General features: G+C 39.0%; 1 protein-coding gene across 1 annotated transcript in view; it reads left to right on the top strand.

Annotated features, from left to right (window-relative positions):
- Nucleotides 1-23299, top strand: part of PARP8 (poly(ADP-ribose) polymerase family member 8) — a 127263-nt gene that overhangs the window by 90250 nt on the left and 13714 nt on the right. Inside the window, exons 12-16 of the mRNA XM_027745666.2 lie at nucleotides 1690-2254; nucleotides 4484-4537; nucleotides 4638-4733; nucleotides 16695-16787; nucleotides 21950-22075. Of these exons, the coding sequence (XP_027601467.1) occupies nucleotides 1690-2254; nucleotides 4484-4537; nucleotides 4638-4733; nucleotides 16695-16787; nucleotides 21950-22075 (934 nt within the window). The remainder of the gene's footprint in view (nucleotides 1-1689; nucleotides 2255-4483; nucleotides 4538-4637; nucleotides 4734-16694; nucleotides 16788-21949; nucleotides 22076-23299) is intronic.

Here is a 23299-nt window from a genome sequence, read left to right on the forward strand (position 1 = left end):
ACAGGAGTGTGTATTTTTAATTTTTTAAAACTAGAATAGTCCTTAATGAAAGACTGATTTTTAAAGATGCTGAGCACTCTTCCCTCTCCACTATTGGATTACATTAATGTTTACCACTTGTGAAAGGCAGGCACATTCAAAGAACAGAGGCATTAAAAGCACAAGAAATAGTTTGTGAATAGTTAATTTCAATTCACTATGCTTTCTGCCAGTTACTCATACTCTTAAGTGTATATAAAATCAGGCTCTAATTTTACCTCTTTCAGGATTGTGACTCTTTACTCTAGTGTGTTTTCCTGCACATGGAAGGTTGACAGATCACCCCTTTGATTCAATTAATGAACTTGAATTTAATGCTTCTTTGAATATTCCTCCTTTTTGATTAATTTTACCATTCTAAATTCAATGTATAACAAAAAGAATACAGCAATCACTCATGTTGAAAATGAGAGCAGTGTCAAAGATGACAAAAGGTTGGCTGTTTATTCAAAGGTAAAGGAGGAAAGGTGGTGTTTTAAGTAGAAAGCTTATCCATTCCCTACCATGCCATACACCATTGGTAAGCACAGGCACAAGCCTGGGGTTTGGTTTTATTCAGAAATGGCACACAAAACCAGCCTACTCTTTTTTCTCTGGATTTGGCTGCTGATGCGGTGCCTGTCTGAAGATGGCTCAGCCCAAATACAAGGACCCTCTCTGTCCCTACAGTGCCATTCCAAACTCCCTTCTGCAGGAGGGTGATAGTGATCCTGCTGCTGCAGTGAATCAGCAGCCTCCACATGCATCTTCCACTGTCACCACTTGCTAATGGGTTGGGGAAACCTGCCAGCCTCTCCCTTTGGGTTTTCAATTCTTTACTTGATGCAAAACAAAAAAATACTCCAAAGATTGGACTTGCTTATAAAACATAGGAAAATGATTCAGCATACCTGTTACATGTTCTTGCTTTGCAAGGACAGGCGAATCTGAACCTTACAGAAATGTGTCAGTACATGTGAATGTTGTTTTGTAAAAACCTCTTGTTATTTACTTTCTGCATTTATAATTTAGGTGCTTCACATTCTCATTTCCAGTGTTACAGAGCTAGAATTTGTCTAAAACGAGAAAGAGTGGCATCAAATTGTCTTCCACAAAGTGCCCAGATTATTATGAGGTTTTTAAAAATCTTGTCCTTTTCAGCTGAATTAAATTCAATTTACTGTCTGCAAGTTTCACTGCTCATTTTATCTTCCATTGGATTCGAACATAGAATTTGTTATGCTGTGTCCAGAAGACAGTAACTTTCATGGGATCATGCCATGCTGATTACATAGAAAAGATAGATTTTGTTAAGGAAAATGTGTTATAATCTCATGTGAAATATGTTTTCATTGCAAAGATGATTTCTTGAATAATTGGTTTGTTTAGAGACATAGAGAACCTTACAAAAAGCTGTAAGGTCATAGCTATGACTTCTACTTGAGTTGTCTTTTTGATCCATGAGCTTGTGTGTAAAAAGGAGTAAGATGTCTATTTTGGTATTGGAAAATGTCTTACAGTTGTTTATTTTTTAAAAGTTTGCATCGTGTTTATCACTAGTGAAAAACATGAAGATAGGTGATACTTGAAAGTGGTTACATCTGTCTGGTCTTGCTTGATTTGCACAGAATTTTGATCATTCTCCAACTTTGCCATCTTCTTTATTTTAAGGTCGCCGAGTTATCCTCCTCCTGGCTGTGGTAAAAATAAATCAAAACTGAAGTCAGAACAGGATGGCATCTCCAAAACTCACAAACTACTGAGAAGGACTTGCTCTAGCACAGTGAAGGCAGAGGATGTGTGTGCCACAAAATCTCACAGAACCTTTGGCCGCTCGTTGTCGAGTGACCCTCGTGCTGAACAGACAATGGCTATTAAATCGCACAAACTGCTGAATCGTTCCTGCTCTGCAGCTGTCAAGCAGGAGGAGTGCATCACTTTAAAGCCTCATAAGCTGTTAAGTAGGTCGTGCTCTGGGGATCCTCGATGTGAGCACAACAGCGCCTTGAAGCCCCACAGACTTTTAAGCAGGTCCTACTCCAGTAATCTTAGAATGGAAGAATTGGATGGATTGAAGAATCACAAGTTGCTCACCAAAACTTACTCCAATGCCCCTAAATCATCCAAAATGGAGCCTTTCAAGGAGTCCACCATGGCAGAGAGCAGGAGGCTCTCTCTTACCTCAGGGCTTATTGGTATCTTAACGCCATCTTCATCATCGCCTTCACAAGCTGCTGTGCGTAATATTTTTTTTTTATTCTGCTCATTTTCCTCCTGTTAATTTTCAAACGTGCTGTTATGTTTTTTATGCAAAGATATTAGACTTAGGACATATGTTAGTGACTATATTGGATATACTGAAAGACGAGCAATGAAGTCAGCTTTTTAAGGAGGATTCAAACAGCTGTGCATGCACATATATTTAAGTTATAAAATCAGAATTTGCTGAGGTCAGGACAGAGATGTTATATGTTATGTTGAATGCAGCTCAATGTACAGCTGCTGGCCATGGGAAAAGTTCAGTCATCTAATTCCTTCCCTGCATCCTGCAGGAAAAAGGGAGACTGTGCACTTCTCTGCTGAAAAATTAGTTTAGTTGCAAGGGCTTTTCTCATTTCCCTGTTTGCTTCGTACAGGAAGCAACTGTCCATTAGCTCTTTTGAGTGCCAAATTACCTCTGCTTCTGGTCTTTTCATCTGCCATCATCATCGTACTGGAAGGAACACAGTCAGAGTTCAGCTCACCTCTTGCACATTTTTGATTTTTGAGAGGTTAAACCTTCAAATGTGTTGGCAGAAGTCAGAGGCCGGGGAACAAATTAGGCCCACACTGGTCTCTTACTTTCCCCAGAGACATAACTGATTGGGAAAAAAAAGGGTAGCTCTGAAAATTAATTCTTCTGCCTATGCCTCTTAAAGCATGGCTTTTATACTTTAGAACAAAGAATGGATTTGTTTGCACTCTTTCAAGGCATTAGTTTGTTTTCCGTATTAGATCTTGGGAGAGGCATTTAGAAAATAGTCCTCTCCACTCTCTTTGCCTGGGGGTATCTTGGAAGCTGATGCTTTCTTTGGATGCCATACATATATTCATAATAATCCATTCTGAATAATGAAATTACATTGAGTGCATTATGTTTCATTTTAATTTAGTTCAGTAAGCTGTAAGCTATACTCAATCAAATCTAAAAGCAGTGGTACACTATCATAGAATCATTTATATACATGCTGTGTGGTTGGTGTATGTGATGGGCACAGCAAAATTAAGATGAGCTGTCAGAGTTTTTACTTGCAGTTTAGAGACACACTTTTTTTTCTGAATCAGCAGAGGATGTCCTAAAATAGCAAGACTTTTCTCTTCTGATGTTAATAGGAAAAGTCCCATTGGTTTTTATAAGATAATGAAGAGCTGACTAAGTTCATTACTGATGTTATCATTAGTGATGTTATCAGCTGACAGGGAAGAAAGGCAAGCCCTGCTTGGCAGCCTGTAAATACTACCCTTAATTTATTGCTGGAATGCATTTACTTTGAGGGAAGATCATCACATATGTGATCAGATGCAGTTTGACTGATGTTAGTGGAAGGACACTGAGAGTCTATTTCACATTTTATATGCATGCACCAGATGTATGGGTAGCCTGGGTCCCTAACTGTAATTTGAAGTCAGTGGAATGTGGAAGTGATGAATCAGGACCTTAAGTTCTCTTCAATTGTCAGCTGAAATATTAGGGTATCATATATGAACACAAGTAGGACTGTTTTCCAGGAGAAAAATGGAAAAGCAGTTAAGCAATTAAGCAGCTAGAGAAATGAAAGGACATAAGCCTATAAACAAAATCCGCAAAACACTGTAAATGGAGCTGATCTGACTTGTTCAAAACAAGATGTGATTGAAATAGATGTCAACCTAGAATTCTCTACCTTACTGAATCTTGTAACAGAAGTTCCTTCTAATTTATGTTGCTATGTGTTGAAAAAAAAGAACTCGAGTGGTATCTGAACATAGAGAGATCTGTTTCTGTAGTGCTTACAGAAGTGAGATCTTAGTAAATATGAAAGAAAAAGGTTTTCAGCCTTTCTGAGAATTACACTAGTCTTTCAAGCCTAAATGTATAGCCCATATTTGGATAGCAGTTAAAATATAATGGAAGTCACCAAATGCCAGTTTATTAGGCTCGAGTGAAGGCACTGGTGTTTCCATTCGAGATTCAAGTTTTTGGGATGGTGAGATACAAAACTTCATCCGATTTAAAAACTAAAAAGAGATACTAAAAACCTACCACACACTCAGTAAACAGCAAAAGAATTGTTTATTTGTAATGACTGGTTCATGCAAGTGAAAGATCTTTTTAGATGCAAATACTGCTTAATTAATGTGTTTACATGGAAAAAATACAAGTGCTTTACCACTTCCCTATAATTAGCATACCAACGCTGAAGTTGCCTCAACTTTTTCCTTGCAGCAAAATTATGGTGCAAAATGTGTTCCCGAGCGACACCGTGGCTTTCTTGTGCAGGTAGGATATCATATCTTACCCACTTATGAAACGCTGTGGAGCATGAGCTAACTGTTAATTGTTTTTAAGCAGATGTTACTATCATTTTCATTGTTCTCAGACTATCGAATTTGCTGAGCAACGGATACCAGTATTGAATGAATACTGTGTAGTTTGTGATGAACCCCATGTGTTCCAGAACGGCCCTATGCTGAGGGTAAGTGGTGTGCTGGAAAACAATGCATTTTATAGTGCCTTAAATAGCAGAGGACCATACAAACCTGTTGAAAAACTGATTTATGTGACATGTGTTTCATTCTGATATCCTTTTAAGATGCAAAAATGTAAAGCATATTAATTAGATTTTGCTGTAAATTTGAAAAAAAAAAAAGTCTTACAAACAAGGAAGATGGAAATCAGACTTGTAGAATACCACAGAAATGTAAACAGGGACTGTATTTCACTGAACACTGTTGTGCTGCAGTAGTCACAACCAGATAAGATAGAGAAGTGTATTAGAATGCTTTCACGATCCTCTGGCATTCTTCTAACAGCTCAGGGCACCTCATTGTTGAGCTTTTATCAAGCCAAGACCACTGTATTTACGTACACTGGTGTTAATGCCACCACTCTTCTTTTGACCCTGTTTTGCTCACAAGCTGCTGGAATGAGCCATCCTCAAATGTGATAAGAAAGGCAGTAGAAGGACATGCTCTGTGAAGTGTCTGATCTAGCAGTGACCTAGTCCAGGGACACTGTCATAGTTCAGTATGCCCAAAGTCTGTCCAGTTAGACAGCTCTTCCTTTCATTCCTGTGTGACTGGGAACAGAATTTTCCTTGATGAACATTTTACCCTCTCATGCTGTTGGTGCATACAGTGAAAAAGAGTAAGATGGACCATGAGAGACACAATCTGCCTGGAGCTACTGGATCAGTGCAGCTTTGTGAAAGAGTATATTAGAATAAAATTCTTAGCTCTAGGACTAGTCTGGCAGTTTAGAATCCTCTTGTTTCACCTGCCCTGCATCCTATGGAAACATGAATAACCTTGAAAGAGTAAAGCTACGGAAAACTGTCTAACTACAGTGTATGAATGGTTGAATACCTGATAATTTGTCCACAGTGTAGCAAGTAACTACACGTAAGCTGAAGCAGATGTCATCTATGATGGTTACATAGAACTAAATTGAGGAGAGTTATTGCTCTACCTGACAGCAGAAGTCATCTCAGTGTCATTCCCTATGACACTGAATGGCTCCAGGGTCAAGCATCCTGACTGTAGGCAGGGTATGCAGATAGGTTGCTGATGGGGTTTGAAAAAGCATGTACATATTCAGTTAACACTATTTTAAGTCATTGTTAAACTCCTATAGTTTTGGATATCCAATTAGGTGTTATTTTTGCCTCTTCAAGCTCATATCTAACTTTTAAAAGCAAGGTTTTCTGACAGAGCTATTAGCGACCAAACACTGGCACCAACAAAACAAAAAAGGCATCATTTCCTTATTCCAGTTCCAAGTTCATCTTGGAATGCACTGCTATGAATATTACCTGTGACAGGATAAGATAAAGTGAGTAATGTTTGGATAGTGAGTAAAATTTGAGTAATGTAATTATTTATGTTATTGGGGTTTATCTTTTTTCCATAGGTTGAAGCAAATTGCAGGATTTATTTCTGTTCACATGATGAACTATTAAAAGAAAACAAAATGGGAAGTCATCTGCTCTAAATAAAAAAATCTTAATTCTTCTTACTTTCCCGCTGTAAAGATTACAATCTCTCAGAATTGACTTCTTCTGTGACTTCAGTTTAAAGAGATGTCATTTTATAGGTATTAGTTGAAGAGTTTGTCAGCATTTCAAAACAAAAGAAACCATAAACAACATGCTTGCCCTTGAACATATATTCATCAGTACCTTTGCAAGGAGCATAACCTGGCAAGCTTTGCAAAAATGAAAGGGTGTCATTATATAACACAGGAAAAATGACATACCAGGAAGAAATCTATCATGTTCTGTGTATACTTGAATGACTCAGTAAGCAATATAGAGCCACTAGTGAGTTTGCAGTTCTATAGAAGGTGAGAAAGGATCTCAGTCTGAATCAAGCATGAGCTTGCCAGAGTATGTTAAGGAAATTTATGCTTCACTAGTGAGAGTTCTGGCAGGGGCAGCCTGAAGTGGTCAGTTGTGGGGTTTATTTACATGCTTCAGCTAGGCACGCATACATACATGCATACATACATACATACATCTATACATACATACAGAGAGAGAGAGAGAGAATGTATGTAAAGAGAAGACAGCATGTTACATTTAACACTGCTGCAAGAACAGATCTCAGAAATAGAGTATTTTTACTACGAGAATACAGCAGGCTTTCATTTAAGGCAAAGCTACGTGCGGTTTAGCCTTATTGAGAATCCCTGGCCTTCGTAAAGAGCTCTTCCTTTTGATAGCACTGTAACTTGACCAGGTTTCATAATGATCAATACCTTGCTATGGTGTTCTTGGCAAAAGTGTTTAGATCTCCTTTTCTGCAGATGACTGTCTCGAAGGCTTTACTTCCATAGGCTCTCTCCGTAGCAGGTTGTGTTACCAGAGGTGCCACAGACTAAATAGTTCTGGATGGTTCATCAGTTTCTAACTTTAAAGTTTAGTGGCTCCACACAGATGCACACAGGATCGTGTCTGGGTGTGTGTAGCCTTAATGATGAGTTCTCTTCTACCCTTTGGACCTTTTTTTTCAACAGCAAAGAAGGCATATTAATTTATAAAAGCATAGCAAAGTTATTGCTTGAAAGGATATTTTAATATGTATTTAGGCTAGATTTTGTAGTATTTTATGGAGTTTTATACAGTTATAAAGAAGCCACTGAGAAATTTGATTGTCTAATCCTCCAGCATGTCAGCCTGCTGCCTTTCCTGATTTATGGTGTAGTTCAGTTAATTGTCTCAAAACACAGTTTAAAAATTCTACAATTGCCACTACACAATAGTTACATTCTTTTAATACTACCACACCTACTTATAAACTCTCAAGCCATACATAGTTTTTTGTGCTGGTTGTTACTGACATGCTCAATTCAGATGTCTCATCCTCAGGACAACTGGATTTAAATGTGAAACTGAGAGATAAAGTTTTTACCTTCTGCAGACTTACTCTACAGGCTATCTTTTTATCTTCATTTTTAAGTATTTTTAAATCAATCTCTTTCAGCAAGCTTTCTTCTCACTATTGTTTCATTTTCCTAAATGAATTTTTCTGGTGGAGTGTTCTATTTTTAATACCTATTTCAATTTAAGTTACTTTCTTAAAATCTTGAAATCTTTTTTCCCATAAGAGCCACTTGATGACAACAAGATGTGTCATTTTGTATAGCTTAATTTAGACACAAGATCCCTATGTCAGAATATCGTTGTATGGAAGACGTCTGTTGCAGAACAGCCACATAACACAATTGCATTTATTTGACTTAATGCTTTTACAGTGGACATCTGTCTTGCTCCAGAGTCCACAATACTAATCTAATCATGCAAATATTCCCTGCTGATTCAGGGATCCTGTTATACACAGAAGTCTTGAGATCTTGTTAGGCTGTCTTAGTCCCTTATTGAGGATAAATAAAGGGGCTACTTTGCTGACCTACTGAAGATGAATAAGTACAAAATTCTTAGATTTCTCTTGGGAATTTCTTTACTTAGAGCAAAGTATGGCTCTTTCAGAATTTTCTTTTGAGTTCCAAAAGCTCCCTGAAATATAGAAGATCAGAATTAAAGAAAAATATACAAGGTAGACGGGGTGAGTTTGGAATATACCCAAACCTAATGCCCTTACAAGGAACTGCAGCTCTATTACTGTGAAGGGGAAGCACAATGGTTCTCTGGAATGGAAAGTACCATAATGTATCATAAAGTTGTAAGACTCTTCTTTATGAAGGCCCGTGGTCCATTGCTTCATTCCCTTTAAAAAAACCCCCAACAATAAAGCAGTCAATGTTTTCCTATAAGTTTTCACACCTTTCCCATATGAGAGGAGGATGAATGAAAGTTCTCATCATATCATGTATCTTCTGTATTTACTTCAAGAGCACAGTCAGATCTAATGATTATTTGCAGTGTACCAGAAGTTATAAAAACTAAATTGAATGTTCAGTTACTCTACACTTATGTAGAGTGGCACCAAAAATGGCAAATTCCCTGAAATCACTGCATGGCATGATTTGCAGTCATTCTGAAAAACACAGGGAAAATTCAATGAATACGTGGATCCTAAGAATAAAAAGTATTCTTTAACCTCTTGCATAACATGGACCATACTATTTCATGCAGTCATTCTTAAAAATAATCGGAATCCTACCTATTTTGCTCTTCATAGAAGGATTAAGAAACAGCTTTGAAATCATTAGCAAGGGTTGGGACTGAAGCCTAAATATCTAAACATCTCCCTTAACTCATATGCAGGGCCAGGAGCTGGATTTGGTGATCTTTGCGTGTCCCCTCCAACTCAGCATATTCTGTGATGCAATCACACTGCATCCTCCTGCAAGGTGACCTGTGCTACGCAGCTCTCAGGAGCTCTGTCATCTTCTGAAGTAGCTCTTTCCTCCATTTTGAAAAACAGTGGGAAGTACAAGGTCAAACTTTATGCTGAGGAGAGATAGAGAAGGCAGACATGATAAATATACTGAAAATCTCCAAGGATGGAGATCTATACAGCCTCTCTGGGCAACCTGTTACAGTTGTTGATAAAGCTTTAGGAAAAATCAATTTTAGCTTTATCTAAAACTTTGTATAAAGTTTAGATAAAGCTAATCCTATGTGAGAGAATAAAAGCACTAACTGACCTGCAAAGGTACTTTTCAACCATCTGATTTGGTTCATCTAGCTAAAATAGGTATTTTCCAAAGCAGATATAAAAATGTAATAAAGAAACTTAAGCATTATTTGGTTCCATATTAGAAGGCTATTAACTTTTTTTAATGCCCTATAAAATTCTTTCTTTTATTATTACAATAATAATATTAGGGAAGGACTAAATTGCATTTTAATAATGCAACAGTTTTGCTACTGTAGTAGAAGAGAAACCTCTTGTTTTAGGAATTCAGCATGTACTTTTATTACAGACATTCTATGTAATGAGATCGTGAGTCATTAACAATAGTGGTTATTATATTTAAGGATCCGATTAAAAGAAGTGTAATAAAAATGTATTATTGTATTCAAAGACTGGAGGAAAGAAAATGTCAGTCCTCTCTTAAAGAAGGGCAAGAAGGGGAGGATCCATAGGCTGGTCACTCTCACTTTGATGCATGGAAAGATAATGAAGCAGCTAAGCCTCAAAACCATTTCTAGGCACATTAAGGACTAGAAAATCATCAGGAGTAGTCAGCATGGCTTCACCAATGGGAAGTTGTACTTGACTAACTTAGTAAACTTCTGTGATGAAGTGAGTGGTCTGGTAGATGAGGGGAGAACAGTGGATATTGGCAACTTGGACTTCAGTAAGGCCTTTGGCAGTATCTTGTCATAAGATCCTCGTAGACAAACTGTTGATGCATGGGCTGAATGAGGAGATAGTGAAGTAGTCTGAAAACTCACTGAATGTCTGGGCCCAGAGTGGCTTAAAGTTTAGTTGGAGATCAGTAACTAGTGGTGTGCCCCAGGGATCAATAATGAGTCCAATCCTGTTTTGGAGCTTCATTAATCACCTAGATGATGGTGCAAGAGAGTTTGTAGATGATGAAAACTTGACAAAAATGAGAGAAGTGTATGATACTCCAGACTGATGAGTGCCAGTCAAAGGGACCTCAACGGGCTGGAGAAATGGGCTGCCAGGAACTTCTTTCAGTTCAACAAGAATTGCCAAGTCCAGCACCTAGGGAGGAACAAACCCAGGCAACAGTGTATGCTGGGGGCCATCCAACTGGAAAACAACTTGGCTTGAGCAGAAAAGGACACCAACTTGAGCATGAGTGAGCAGTGTGCACTTGCAATATGAAAGGTTAATGGTATCTTGAACTACATGAAACAACAGAATTGCCCACATGTGGAGAGGGGTGGTCCTGCCCCTCTATACAGCCTTGGTAAGGCCACACTATGTCCGTTTCTGGGCTCCTCAGTACAAGAAAGAGATGAGGTTTCTGGAGAAAGTCCACTAAAGGGTCACTAAGATGATTAAAGGGACTAGAGCACCTCCCATATGAGGAAAGACTGAGAAAGCTGGGAATGTTCAGCCTGGTAAAAAAGAATGTCTGTAAATACCTGAACGAAAGGTGCAAAAAGGATGGGGTCAGCCTCTTTTCAGTGGTGTCCAGTGACAGGACAAGAGGCAGAGAGCACAAACTGCAACACAGGAAGTTCCTGAACAACAGGAAACACTTTTCTACCTTTTTCACCTTTTCTGAAGGTGACTGAGCATCGGAAAAAGTTGCCCAGAGAGGCTGTGGAGTTCATATTAATGGAGAAATTCAAAAGCTGTGGGTCCAGGGCAGCTGGCTCTAGGTGACCCTGTTTTAGCAGGGATGTTGGACCAGATTCCCTCCAGAGATTCCTGCCAACCTCAGTCTTTCTGTAATTCTTTGATCTTACTCAGATTTTACATAGTAAGCTATGTGTGAAGCTAATGCTTATCTTGCTATGTCTTCCTGAATCCCTCACGAATTAGTATTTATAAATACTGAAGCCTTTGGTAAAACAGAATGATTGAACAGATTTTACAGCCCTGTGAGACAATTATACAGGACAAAAAAATCTCAGAATGCATTCAATAAGATAATTCAAAAACCCTCTGTGTGTCATTTTTCAGTCAAGACATCTCCTTAGAGTGCCATCTTGTGTTGAAACCTCAGACTGAGGCCTCTTTAGAACAAAGCAGGAATTAGCAAAAAACTCAGCAATAGGAAATATTAAAGCTAGTTTATTTGAAGTATGGATTTGTACTTTGAAGTAGGTTGGGTTCCTGTTAACTTGAAGAGGTCTTGGATTTCTCTGTCATTTGAATATGAAATTCTTAGGCACCACTGAAAACACAGAAGCACTGATGTTTCAGAAACAGTAGGCCACTTAGGGCTAGGAAATTTTTGGAATAGAATAAACATTATTGAACTATGGAGAAAAGGCTAGGGGTAAAATATGTTTAGTCAGACTGGAGTTTAGCCAAGATGTTTGTGGAATTCCAAGATTCTTGTGAAATAATGCTGTGGTCCTTCTAATCCTTACTTCACAGTGTAGACTGGTTTTATCTCTTTTTATGAAAAAAGCCTCTCCAGTTACAACCTGTACTTTAATAGAATGGATTTCAATTACTTTATTTTTTTCTGACAGAGTAAAATGACTGTAGTGCTGCTTTTCGTGTAGCACAACTTACCAAAGTGCATCTTGCCTAGCTAGAAATTCTATAATGCTTGTTTGTTCACCATCTATTTATATATTGTGGAAGTAAAAACACCAGAAAATGAATCCAAAGCCAAAACAAAGCCAAACAGAACAACTTATTCGGCCACAGTCTACTCTCATCTTTTTTCAGGTTATATCTGCTTACAGCTGTGGTATTTCCCATATCTTTGAGCAGCATGTTCCACATATTTTGAGACTATTCAGAGAATTTACTTTGCAGTAAAACTAAGAGTTTCTGTGGTTGAAAGTGGGAAACAGAACTGAGATTTGAAGTTACATTTCATCTCCATGTCTGTTGCTTTCAGTAGAAGTGAGATGATTGCTAATGGTTTCACCTTTACCATTTATTACATTTGCTGTAAGTCAGGCAGTGAGCCTTCCCTGAAGCATCTCCTATTATATCAGTGGTTTTTAGGTGTGTCAGTCATGCTGCAGCCTCATTAGTGTCTGTGTGATATCCCTTAGGATAAGGAAAGTGTGGCACATTGCCACACTTCTGAACACAGCTTCAGCCCACAGTAGAAAGGAGCAAGACAGATAAATACACACTATGAAAGTTTCACCTTTTTGGAATTGAAGGAATGCCTGGAAAATATTTTAAATAGTGTATGAGTCCATGAACCAGAGTATGTAATAGCACCTGGGTTGTTTGCATGTCTGCCACTCTCAGTCACTGCAGGAAGCAGCAACACTTGCATTGTAACACGGTGGAACTCTGAGCCCTTTTTCATCACAGCAGCAGTTGGGTGGTAGCTACTGATCGTGCAAATGGGGGTGGCTAAAGGAAAAGTCTGAAAACCTCAAATGTTTAGAAAATGCTTTCTGCTTCTGTCGTTTCCTTCTGCTTCCAAGCATCTGCACTCTGAGGTTAACTGCCCACCTCTTATTTTCTTCTGGCTTTTCACTACTGAAATAATGATCCTTCTAAATAGTGTTTCAGCACTAATGATCTCCACTTAAGTAGTAGTGTTGTGAAAGCCAATGGCTTTATGTTGATTTTCTTTATTCAAGTGAAAAAATAAAGTGTATGTGAGACCCCGTGCAGCTGCTGTTGCTGAAAGGAGTTAAAGTTGCCCTCTTCAGGCAGTGGAGAGCAAAGTCTCCCAGCCAGTCAGCTCTGTGTGTCTTCAAGGTGATGGTTGTAATCTGTGCCTGCGCCTAAGATGAAGTTCACGTTGGGAAATACATATTTGAGCGTATAAGCCTTATTTTGCTGTGTATTTTCCCTTTGAAAACAATGGGAACTAGTAATCTAATAAAAGGTGGTTATTCTGTACATTCGTGGATATGGATCCACATCAGTAAGAAAAAGTCTGTATATTTCATATACATACACAAAAATTCTTAGAAAGTTCAGCTTGCTTAATATAGTACATGTACATAAGATGATGTTGGAATGATGTAGCTTTTTATAAATGTGTTAGTGTTGTTCTTGTTTGTTTACTGTGGCTAGGGACATTTCTTATATTTATGATCTGAAGTCAGAACAATCCTGTCCCAAGGGCTTACATCCTGTGACAAAGGAAAAAGGGACACCATAAAGGGAAACACACTAGCAATATGCAAAACAAAAGCAGCAGAGTAAGAGCAGCCTTGAATCTCAGTTTCCCCATAAAGCTTGTGGTTTTCTTTAAACTCTGTCTTCTGGAATTGATTTATCAACTTAGTTTTCATGTGTTTTCATTGGTTCTAGCATGCATTATAGCAGAAAAAAAACCAAAATAAGGAAATGTAATACTGAATAAGCATGTCACAGTGTGTGACAAACAAAATCCCTCCAAATGTTTGCTTCTCAATTGCAAGCTAATATTTTAGTTTTGGAGGGATTTAAAACATTTAAGTGGTTGAACCTGACTAATGACTGGAGAAGAGGACACTGAAATGGCCATACCAAAATCTCTTGGAATACACTAGTAACAGTATGGGAAATGAAAGTTAAAACCATCTGATTTTACTAAATAGAGACAAACTTCAGAAACTATTCAGAAGTGCTCTCAAAATGGCTGGAGTTTGGGTTAAAAGGCGTCCAGGGTGGATATATGAAGACAGGGTTCTGTACTACAGCATTGGGATTATTCTCCCCATTATACTGCAATGGAAGAATATTCAGTGGACAGAAAGGTTCATCAAATACATAAAATCAAAATAATTGTATAGGTGCTAATAGTGTCTGTTCCACTTCAGAGCTGAGATTTTGTCTCACTTATCTTCATACATAGCGTTCTCTAGTGTCTATCTAAGACAAAAAAAGGGCTTTTCAAATGTCATGCATAAGTACAATGACCATTTTCCTAACTTCCCTCTTCAAGATGCTCAGACATTTCTGAAATCATAACACAGGTGCAGTAAAAAGAAAAAGAGTAACAATGACAAATCGTGTGTTCCCTTTGCCATCATTAAGTCTCGGGATAATTTACTTTGCTGAGACTGTAACCAAAATACCAAAAATAAGTATTTTCTTAAAACTTTTCTTCATGGCAAGCATGGCTTAACTTAGATTGCTCTATTCCTTGCTCTGGAATAAAGGAAGTTGGTGTATACTGTTGCTAATGATAGTCAAGGTGGTAGTGCCAACATGCTTCCCCAACTAAGCAAATGATTTAACCATCTTCTAAATGTGGAAAACCTGAGAATAATGACAGAAGTAAATACCTCTTGTTTAGTGTGCCATGGCACAGTGAATTAGATCATGTTAGGCTTTGTCTGCTGCCTAATGCAATGTAACATGGCAGATAAAGTAAATCAGATGGGTAACACTATTAGATTTGAAGGATGATGGCTCTTGTAAAGCAACTGATGTGAAACTGTGACAATGCAGAAGATTTCATATGTTTATTGAGATAAAGTCTTGAATCTTTGAAACTCAGCAAACATATATTTTCAGAGCAAGTGACTAGAAGTACAGCAGTATGCCTGTTACTGACCAAACTGTTTTCTGAAACAGAAAACAGCTAAATTTTTGTGTGCTTGATTAATTTTTTCATTTCTGCAAGTGCTTTCTAGAGGCATTGGCTTGAACTTCAGAGGGTGCCACTACAAATGCTTCAGTGATTGTTAAGTGAGAAAAGTTTACTATTGCCTACCAAAGATAATTGTAAGTTTCAGTGGGTTTGGATTTAAGAATATGTGTTCAAAGAAATAGTATCCAAGAAATATTTTCAATTGTTTTCAACGCTGTCATAAAACATTGTGTTCACTGGGTTATTTTAAGGAATGTTTTAATTTGTGCTTCCTTCTTCTATTTCTTTCAACTCTTTTCTCATTTTGGATACTGATAATAATTCAGTATGTGATTCATTACTTGAGCCTTTAAAAAGTTGATCTGCTAATTATATTTCAGTAAATAAGATGGAGTTGCTGTAAGGGTTGTAGAAACTAGGAAGCCCACGAAGTCGTGCCTATTCTCTCTACCTAAAGCTGTGTTCTTTTTTGTTTGTGCTTTGTTTGCTTTATGAAGGCAGAATGTTCAATTCTCACTCCATATGCAGTTTAGATAAAGTTTTTTTATTTGTGATGATGTTGTGAATTATTTTTTAACAGGCAAAAACTGGTTCAACAGCAAGGGGGTTTTATTATTTTTTTAATACCTACAAAAGAGTGGAAACATCTTTATTTATTAAAATATCATGTGGCCTTCCCAAATTCAATGTTTTTGCTGTAAAAATATAATGCATTTTCTTACATGACATGGTTTGAAGCTGGCTCCCTGCCAAGTCTCCAAACCTTACCACAAGAAGCCCCGCCACCTCAAACCTCAGGGAGAAGAGGAAAAAAAAAAACCAACCAAGAAAAACCGAAACGAGAGAGAGACAGCTAAAGCAATGATATATAAATATATTTACACTTATATTACAGTTATATACAATTGAAATATATATACAATTTCACAAGGAAAAAGGGAAAGGGAAGGGGGAAGGAAAAAAAGGAACAAAACCAAAATAATATATATATATATATCCCAATCAGTAGCCCAAAATCTAGCAACTAAAAGAATTAGCAAAAGAATATCTTACTACTCTCCTTGGGACAACGGAGAGTCGCTCTGGAACGATCGCCGGCAACCTCCGTCTCCCAGGGTCGACAAGGCCTCACCAGGCCTCACTCCCCAACACGACAGACCCGACAGCAGGGAACCTGCACCTCCAAGCCGCCGGAAGGAAAGAGAGCGAAGGCCTCTCCTCCTTTCTTCTTATATTCTGGCTTATGTAAAAATCGTAGGGAATACTAGGTAAATCTGGGCACTTCCTTGGCTACAAACTGGTCACCAAGGTACCACATTACAGTTTACCAATAATTTGTTAAATTGTCAAAAATTAAGAATAGTTTTTCCAATAAATTTTTCTTCCAGATCAAATTTTTATGTGTGTTCTCAACAGCAGAGTAACAAGCTGTGAAGAATAAACCTGCTCTGCTTAGTTTCTGGATTTGTTCTCCATTAATTTTAATTAGCTAGGAAGTTTTCAGATAGGGTAGTGTTAGGAACATTTGGGTACTATGCCTGTAATTTTGATTTTGTAATCATGTTTGGATTTCTTTTAAGTTTAGCCTCTGTGAGTACTTATGAGTTTTAGAGTTCTTCACTCTTGCTCTTGAGGTTATTAAAATGCTTCTCTAATGTATCTTCCTCAATAATGGATATGTATTAATTATTTAAAATTAATGTTGCAGTTAAAATATGAAGGAAAAAATTAGCATTAAATGTGTTCAGGGTTTGTTGTAGGTATGACAAAGAACTCAAAAGTAGAACAAAAATAAAATTAACTTTCTTTCTCTGTGTAGCCCACTGTTTGTGAACGGGAGCTCTGTGTATTTGCTTTCCAAACATTAGGAGTGATGAACGAAGCTGCTGATGAAATTGCAACTGGAGCTCAGGTAGAACTATCTAATGCTTAATACATGCCTGATCTTCTGTAGTATACTGAGTTTTCTTAGTCTCTTCTAGTATGTATTTGACTTTTATTCCCCATATGAGTGCTATTTGGTAAGTATACTATTTATTTGTCCACTGTTATAGCTGGAAATACACTGGTTTATGCATGGCATATTCAGATAGTGCTAATGAGGTGTTTCCATTGTTGTGCTTCCATGTAATTAGACTAACTGTGTTTTTATGTTCTGTTATATTCAATTAGGTCACCTAGGTTGTAAATAAAGGCAGCCATTGTCATTTGGAGATAATTCGCATTTATTTTCACCTAATGAGCCATTGTTACTCATGCAATTAATAAGTTATTTCCTGCTCGTGGCCTTGGGATGCAGCTATCCACTGAGAATGTGTTTTCTTCTGATCATTAAACAGCAGTGGGAAAGTCCATACTGATGTTGCTACATAGGATTCTTTTTTTTCTTCTCAAAGATCAGGAATTTAACATAAGCTTGCTTCCTGACTTCAGGAAGTTATTGATATAGTTATAACGGTATCATTTTCTTAAAGTATTGAAAATGTGTTTCCAAATCACCATTTTACACTTACAATAAATTAACTAGCAGTTAAAAGATCTTATGTTTAAAATCCTCTTAAGATCTTAAGCTAAAAATTTACACATCTTAAGGAAAAAGGCACTCCTCTCTGATTTTCCAGTCACTGTACTTTTATATAGTAAGCAGCCTGGGTTTTTTTGAAGAATAAATGTTCAGTTTATTTAACTATAACTAGTACTAGTGGGTCTAGCCACTGAAAAGAAACTATTCAGCTAGGTGCCTGAATACCACCTCTGGGCAAATCCTCAAAGGAAGAAACTTACAATAGTGTACACAGAATATGACTCTGGAATCTGAACACCAACTCTTCATCTGATGACTGTAGACCATTACGTGGCTATATGTGTGACATCTGGGTGCCAGACAATTGTATAACTATTTAAGCTTGTAAGAAATAGAGAGAGGTCTGCTGATGAAGCGCCACGTCTTCCTCAGCCTGAAGTCCTGTGAAGACCTCAACTATGTGTTTCTGGGAGCTAGAGTTTTGTTTTTTTTTTTAATTCAGGCAAATACGTGGTATGTTATATGTACATTTGGAATCAGAGAATCACAGAACAGTTTGAGTTGGAAGGGACCTATGAAGGTCGTGTAATCCAACCCCTGCCATGAACCTGGACATCTTCAGCTAGATCAGGTTACTCAGAGCCGCATCTGACCTGACCTTGAATGGTTCCAGGGATGGGCCATCTACCATCTTTCTGGGCAACCTGTGCCGGTGTTTCAGCACCTTCATTGTAAAAAACTTCTTTATATCTAGTCTAAATCTCCTTCCCTTTGCTTAAAACCTTTACACCTGGTCCTATCACTACACTGCTAAAAAGATTTTCCCCATCTTTCTTATCAGTCCCCTTTAAGTACTGAAAGGCTGCAGTAAGGTCTCTCAAGAGCCTTATCTTCTCTAGGCTCTTCTTCCCAGATCTCTCAGCCTTCTTTCATCATTCCAGCCCTCTGATCATTTTTGTGGCCCTCCTCTGGACTTGCTTCAACAGGTCTGTGTCTTTCTTATGCTGGGGCCCTAGAGCTGAGTGCAGTACTCAGGTCAGGTCTCATGAGGGCAGAAGGGCAGAATCACCTCCCTCAACCCACTGGTCATTCTGGGCTTTCTGGGCTGTGAGTGCACATTGCTGGGTCATGTCCAGTCTCTCATCCACCAGCACACCCACGTCCTTCTTGGCAAGGCTGCTCTCAATCCCTTCCTCTCCCAGCCTGCATTGGTTTCAGGGGTTACCATGACCCAGGTGTAGCACCTTATACTTTGCTTTGTTGAACCTCACAAGATTCCCACAGGCCCACTTCTCCAGCTTGTCCAAGTCCCTCTGGATGGCATCCTGTCCTTCAGGCATGTCAGCTGCGCCACTCAGCTTGTGTAATCTGCAAATTTGTTGAGGGTGCACTCAATCTCATTGTCTATATCATTGATGAAGATATGAAATAACACTGGTCCCAGTACAGGCCCCTGAGGGACACCAGTTATCACCAGGATCCATCAGGACACTGGGATATTGATCCCTACCATCTGGATGTGACCATCCAACCAATTCCTTATCCACAAAACAGTCCATCCATCAAATTAATTTCTCTCCAATTTAGAGAGAAGGATATTGTGGGGAACCTTGTCAAAGGCTTTACAGAAGTCCAGATAAATGACATCTGTAGCCCTTCCCTTGACCACTGATGTAGTCATTCCATCATAGAAGGCAACTGGTTTTGTCAGGTAGGACTTGTCCTTGGTGAAGCCGTGCTGGCTGTCTCAAATCACCTCCCTGTCCTCCATGTGCCTTAGCGTCTTCTAGGGGGATTTGTTCCATGATCTTCCCTCGCACAGAGATGAGGCTGCTAGATTGGTAGTTTGAAGGATTCTCCTTTCTGCCCTTTTTAAAAATTGATGCAATGTTGCCCTTTTTCCAGTTATTTGGTACTTCACCTGACTGTCATGCCTTTTGCAGTATCACGGAGAGTGGCTTGGCAAGTCCACCAGCCAGTTACCTCAGGACTCTGGGATGCATATCATCAGGTCCCATGGACTTCTGTATGTTCAGATGCCTCAGGGGCTCTCAAATCTAATGTTCTCTGACAGGGGGAAACACTTTGCTTCCCCACTCCCTGACTTGAGCTTCATCCACTCAATAATGTGGGAAGGGGAGACTGACACTGAAGACAGGCAAAAAGCTGTCAAGTTCCTCAACCTTCTCATCCGCTGTTACCAGTTTGCCAGTCATGTTCAGAGGTGAGTACACTTCTTTGACCTTGCTCTTCTGGCTCCCATGCCTACAGAAGCCCTTGTTATTATTATTTGCATCCCATGTCAAGTTCAGCTCCAGTTTCACCTTGACCTCCCTCACCCCATCCTGACACAAGCAGGCAGTGTCCCTATATTCATCCCAGAATATCTGTGCCTGCATTCACTGCCTGTGCTTTTGCTTCTTGCCTTGTAGTCTGACCAGCAGGTCTGGACATCTGTGCTGGCCTTTTGTCTTCCTTTCCTGATCTCTTAAACATAGGGATTGAGAGAACTCTTGTGGTCTAGGGAAGGCATCCTTAAAGATCTACAAGCTCTGTTCTGCTCCCTCATCCCTGAGAGCAGTTTCCCAGGGGGTCCTATTGACTAACTCCTTGAACAGCTGGAAGCTTGCTTTCCTAAAATAGGAAAAACTTTTTAAACTAGAGCTGACAGGAGAGGTGGCCGTGGTTAGCTCTCACTCAGTGTGTTGTGGAGGTGTCACTGTTGCAGGCATATGCGGAGCTTGCTCTAGATCTCTGGAGTACCACTACATTTACAGAGCTTTGCTGCAGAGTGATTACAACCTTAAGAATGCTTTAAAAAGTTAGATAAGGCTTTTTGTCTATTGTCCCATCGGAACTCGGTGGCTAAATTCTGTTAAGTTTCACTTTAGTGATAGCATTGAAGCCAGCTCACTACATTGGATCTGGTTGACCATCCCATTCCTGTTCGCAGAAAGAATTGATCACTTCTACGTTTTGATTCATCTGAGTCCTTAGTTTAGGACAGTGTGATTCACAGCATAGACTATTGGCACAGGGGTTGTTTCTCCAAAAAGGCTCCCCTAGTGAGCCTAGGCTAGTAAGAGGCTTCTGAGAAGCAGAGTGTATGAATTCATGCTCAATTTCACAGTAATACATTTACATAGTGTCAGGTCTGCTGCCTGACCTGGCTGCATATGCAGACTCCTGGTCTCCTTTGCAAATGCTAATGCATATGCCCTATTTTGAAACATTCATCACATTTACAGGTATTATAAAATGGAAAGTAACCAGAGCAGCATTGAGGAGGGGATCATTATTTCAATAACTTCATTTTTAAATATATGTGAGATATTTAGTGACTGGAACTAACAATATTTAAACTGATGGAGAAAATTGTCCATTCGTGCTGAAGGAGCAGAGAAGGAGAATGGCAACTGTATGACTCACCATAGCACAGTCCCTTTTCCCTTTCATCAGTATTCTTATTCATTGTGCTTCTCTGAAGGATCATAATTTTTTTCCCTCCAAATGATCAGATACAATGGCAGATATATAAAAACTTCTAGAACAGCTTGAGTTGTGAGATGAGATCTGATGTGCGTAGAGTTGTAGGAGGAACCAGGATGCCTACTAAGTACAGCTCGTCTCAGCTTTTTCTTTCTTTCCTGGAAAAGTCTGTTTTCATACACAAATGTTTTCAGAAGGCACAGAAAAAATGGGGAAATGAGCTGATTTGCAGCTACTTTTTAATGTAGCAACTTTGGATCTCATTATGAGCTGAATTTATGTTTTACAGGTGCCAGAAAGCTGCATTATCTCATATTTGTTATTGCTGTATTCTTTTTAACCTCTGAATTATATATTTTGAAACAATTACATGGGAATCTGTTGCTAAGCTGTATATGTACGTATGTGTACACGTGTGACTACATTAGACAACATCTGTGTACACATTTACGTGCATGATCCTGCAGGATAATCTTGCAAATCATGGATATTCAAAGCTGTGTTGTAATTTTGTACAAAGGATGGAAGGAAGAAGATCCCCCAGTGTGAACTTTGCAAATGACTGTTAAATCATTGCACTGTTCTGGCCTTACCAGAAGCAATGTTTACAAGTGTTTCTATGAACACAGTCTTCAGGAGAACAGCAGGAAGTCGTACAAATTTCACAGACCATTCTTTGTTCTTGAGCAACGTTTTCACTGGCATATACTATACAGAGATACACAGATCGAGCACAACTTCATTTCCTTAGGGAATGAATTTAATACAGGAATTAGTGTATGTGCACAAGAAAAAGCAGAAATGAAAGCAATGTGTTTGACATTATAATACATTTAGGGCCAGGTAGTGATCCTACTTATGCACCTGGAATAATGTGCCAGGTTAACCTCAACCCTGGTTAATGGAAAAATCTGAGTCCTAAACTATGTCCTGTGGATAACATAGTTTGGGCAATATAGGTAACAATGAAATATGGTATAACTATAATGTGTAAAAAAAACAAGCTGGAAAATACAATGTAAAAGTACATATGTTGAATAAATGTCCTTCTTTATCCTTAGGTGGTTGATCTCCTGGTATCCATGTGTCGGTCTGCATTAGAGTCACCTAGGAAAGTTGTCATTTTTGAGCCATATCCTTCTGTAGTTGATCCTAATGACCCTCAGATGCTAGCCTTTAACCCCAGGGTAAGTAGTTATCTGTAATTACATCATTGCTTGATTTTAGTCCTGCATGAGATTTCAAAGCAAAGACTTCTTATGGAGTCTCCTTGTTTTCAAAACTTTGTAGCTTTTTTTTAATTGTCTCTGACGAGGTATTTGACTATAAACTTGTCCGGGTTCCAGCCAGGACAGGGTTAATTTTTACAGTAGCCATGTGGGGCCATGGCTAGGACTCAGAAGTTATCCTATACCCTGTCACATCATTACCAGGGGCAGGGGGAAGAGAGTCTCTTCCAGGAAGGAGTCCCTTCCTGGTCATTGTAGCTTGGCAGAGGGAGCAATCAGCTATTGCTGTTTCTGTGTGAATTGTTCACCTCTTTCTTGTAGCTTCTGTCTTCAGTATTGTTGCTGTTACTGTCTGTTTTCTTATCTCCTTGCTGTTTCTAGCATATTGCTTTCATCTCAACCCACAGTCTTTACCTTCTGTGCCTTCGATTCTCCTCACTAGCCCCTGGCAGTGGGAAGGGGGAGAGGGAGGGGTGAGGGGCAGAGTGAGCAAGAGGTGCTTGATTTCAGTGTGAGCATTAAATTGGAGAATACCATTCCTAAACCACATGAAAACTGTAAGTTGTGTTCCAAGTTATGGTAAAGACAAGGAACTCTTTCAGGGGGCGAATTCTAGATGCAAAATTGTTTATTCTAAGTGGCTTTCTCTCAATGTACACGTTGGACACAAAGAGAAAGATGGCCTTTGAGAGGTGAAGGCCATGTAAAATGAGGGATTTATCAGATGTTGACATAATAGTCAGGTTTTGTGCAAGGTAAATTTTGAAATAAAGAATTGTACTTGCACTACCTGCTGCTTGCACTCCAAATGCTGCCTCTCACTCCGTGTCCCTTAAGCCATCTCCCCAAAGGCATAAATGAGAATTTAGCATGTCCTGCATTGGAATGCATTTCACTTTTTCTGAACAAAGGCCAGTTCTTTTTCAGGGTGTGTGCTGTAATATGTGGGAATAAAGACTTGTCAGGAGATGTTTGGAAGGGGGCTGAGGAGGAGACATACAGCTGTATGGTGGCTGGGCAAAGCAGGTGTTTGAAATAGATGAGGATTTATGAGAGAGGGTCACACTGAGAGAGGAGTGGACAGAATCCCTGGGCTGCCAGTGCCTCCATCTCCTCCCAGCTTATTGTCAGCTTGGCGAGGTGAAAGACCATGGGCAGAAATTGGCAAGACTCGATGGCAAA

Source organism: Pipra filicauda, unplaced genomic scaffold (genome assembly GCF_003945595.2).
Source record: "Pipra filicauda isolate LSUMZ 115617 unplaced genomic scaffold, ASM394559v2 scaffold81_size6448238_pilon, whole genome shotgun sequence".
In the NCBI taxonomy this organism is placed as follows: domain Eukaryota; kingdom Metazoa; phylum Chordata; class Aves; order Passeriformes; family Pipridae; genus Pipra; species Pipra filicauda.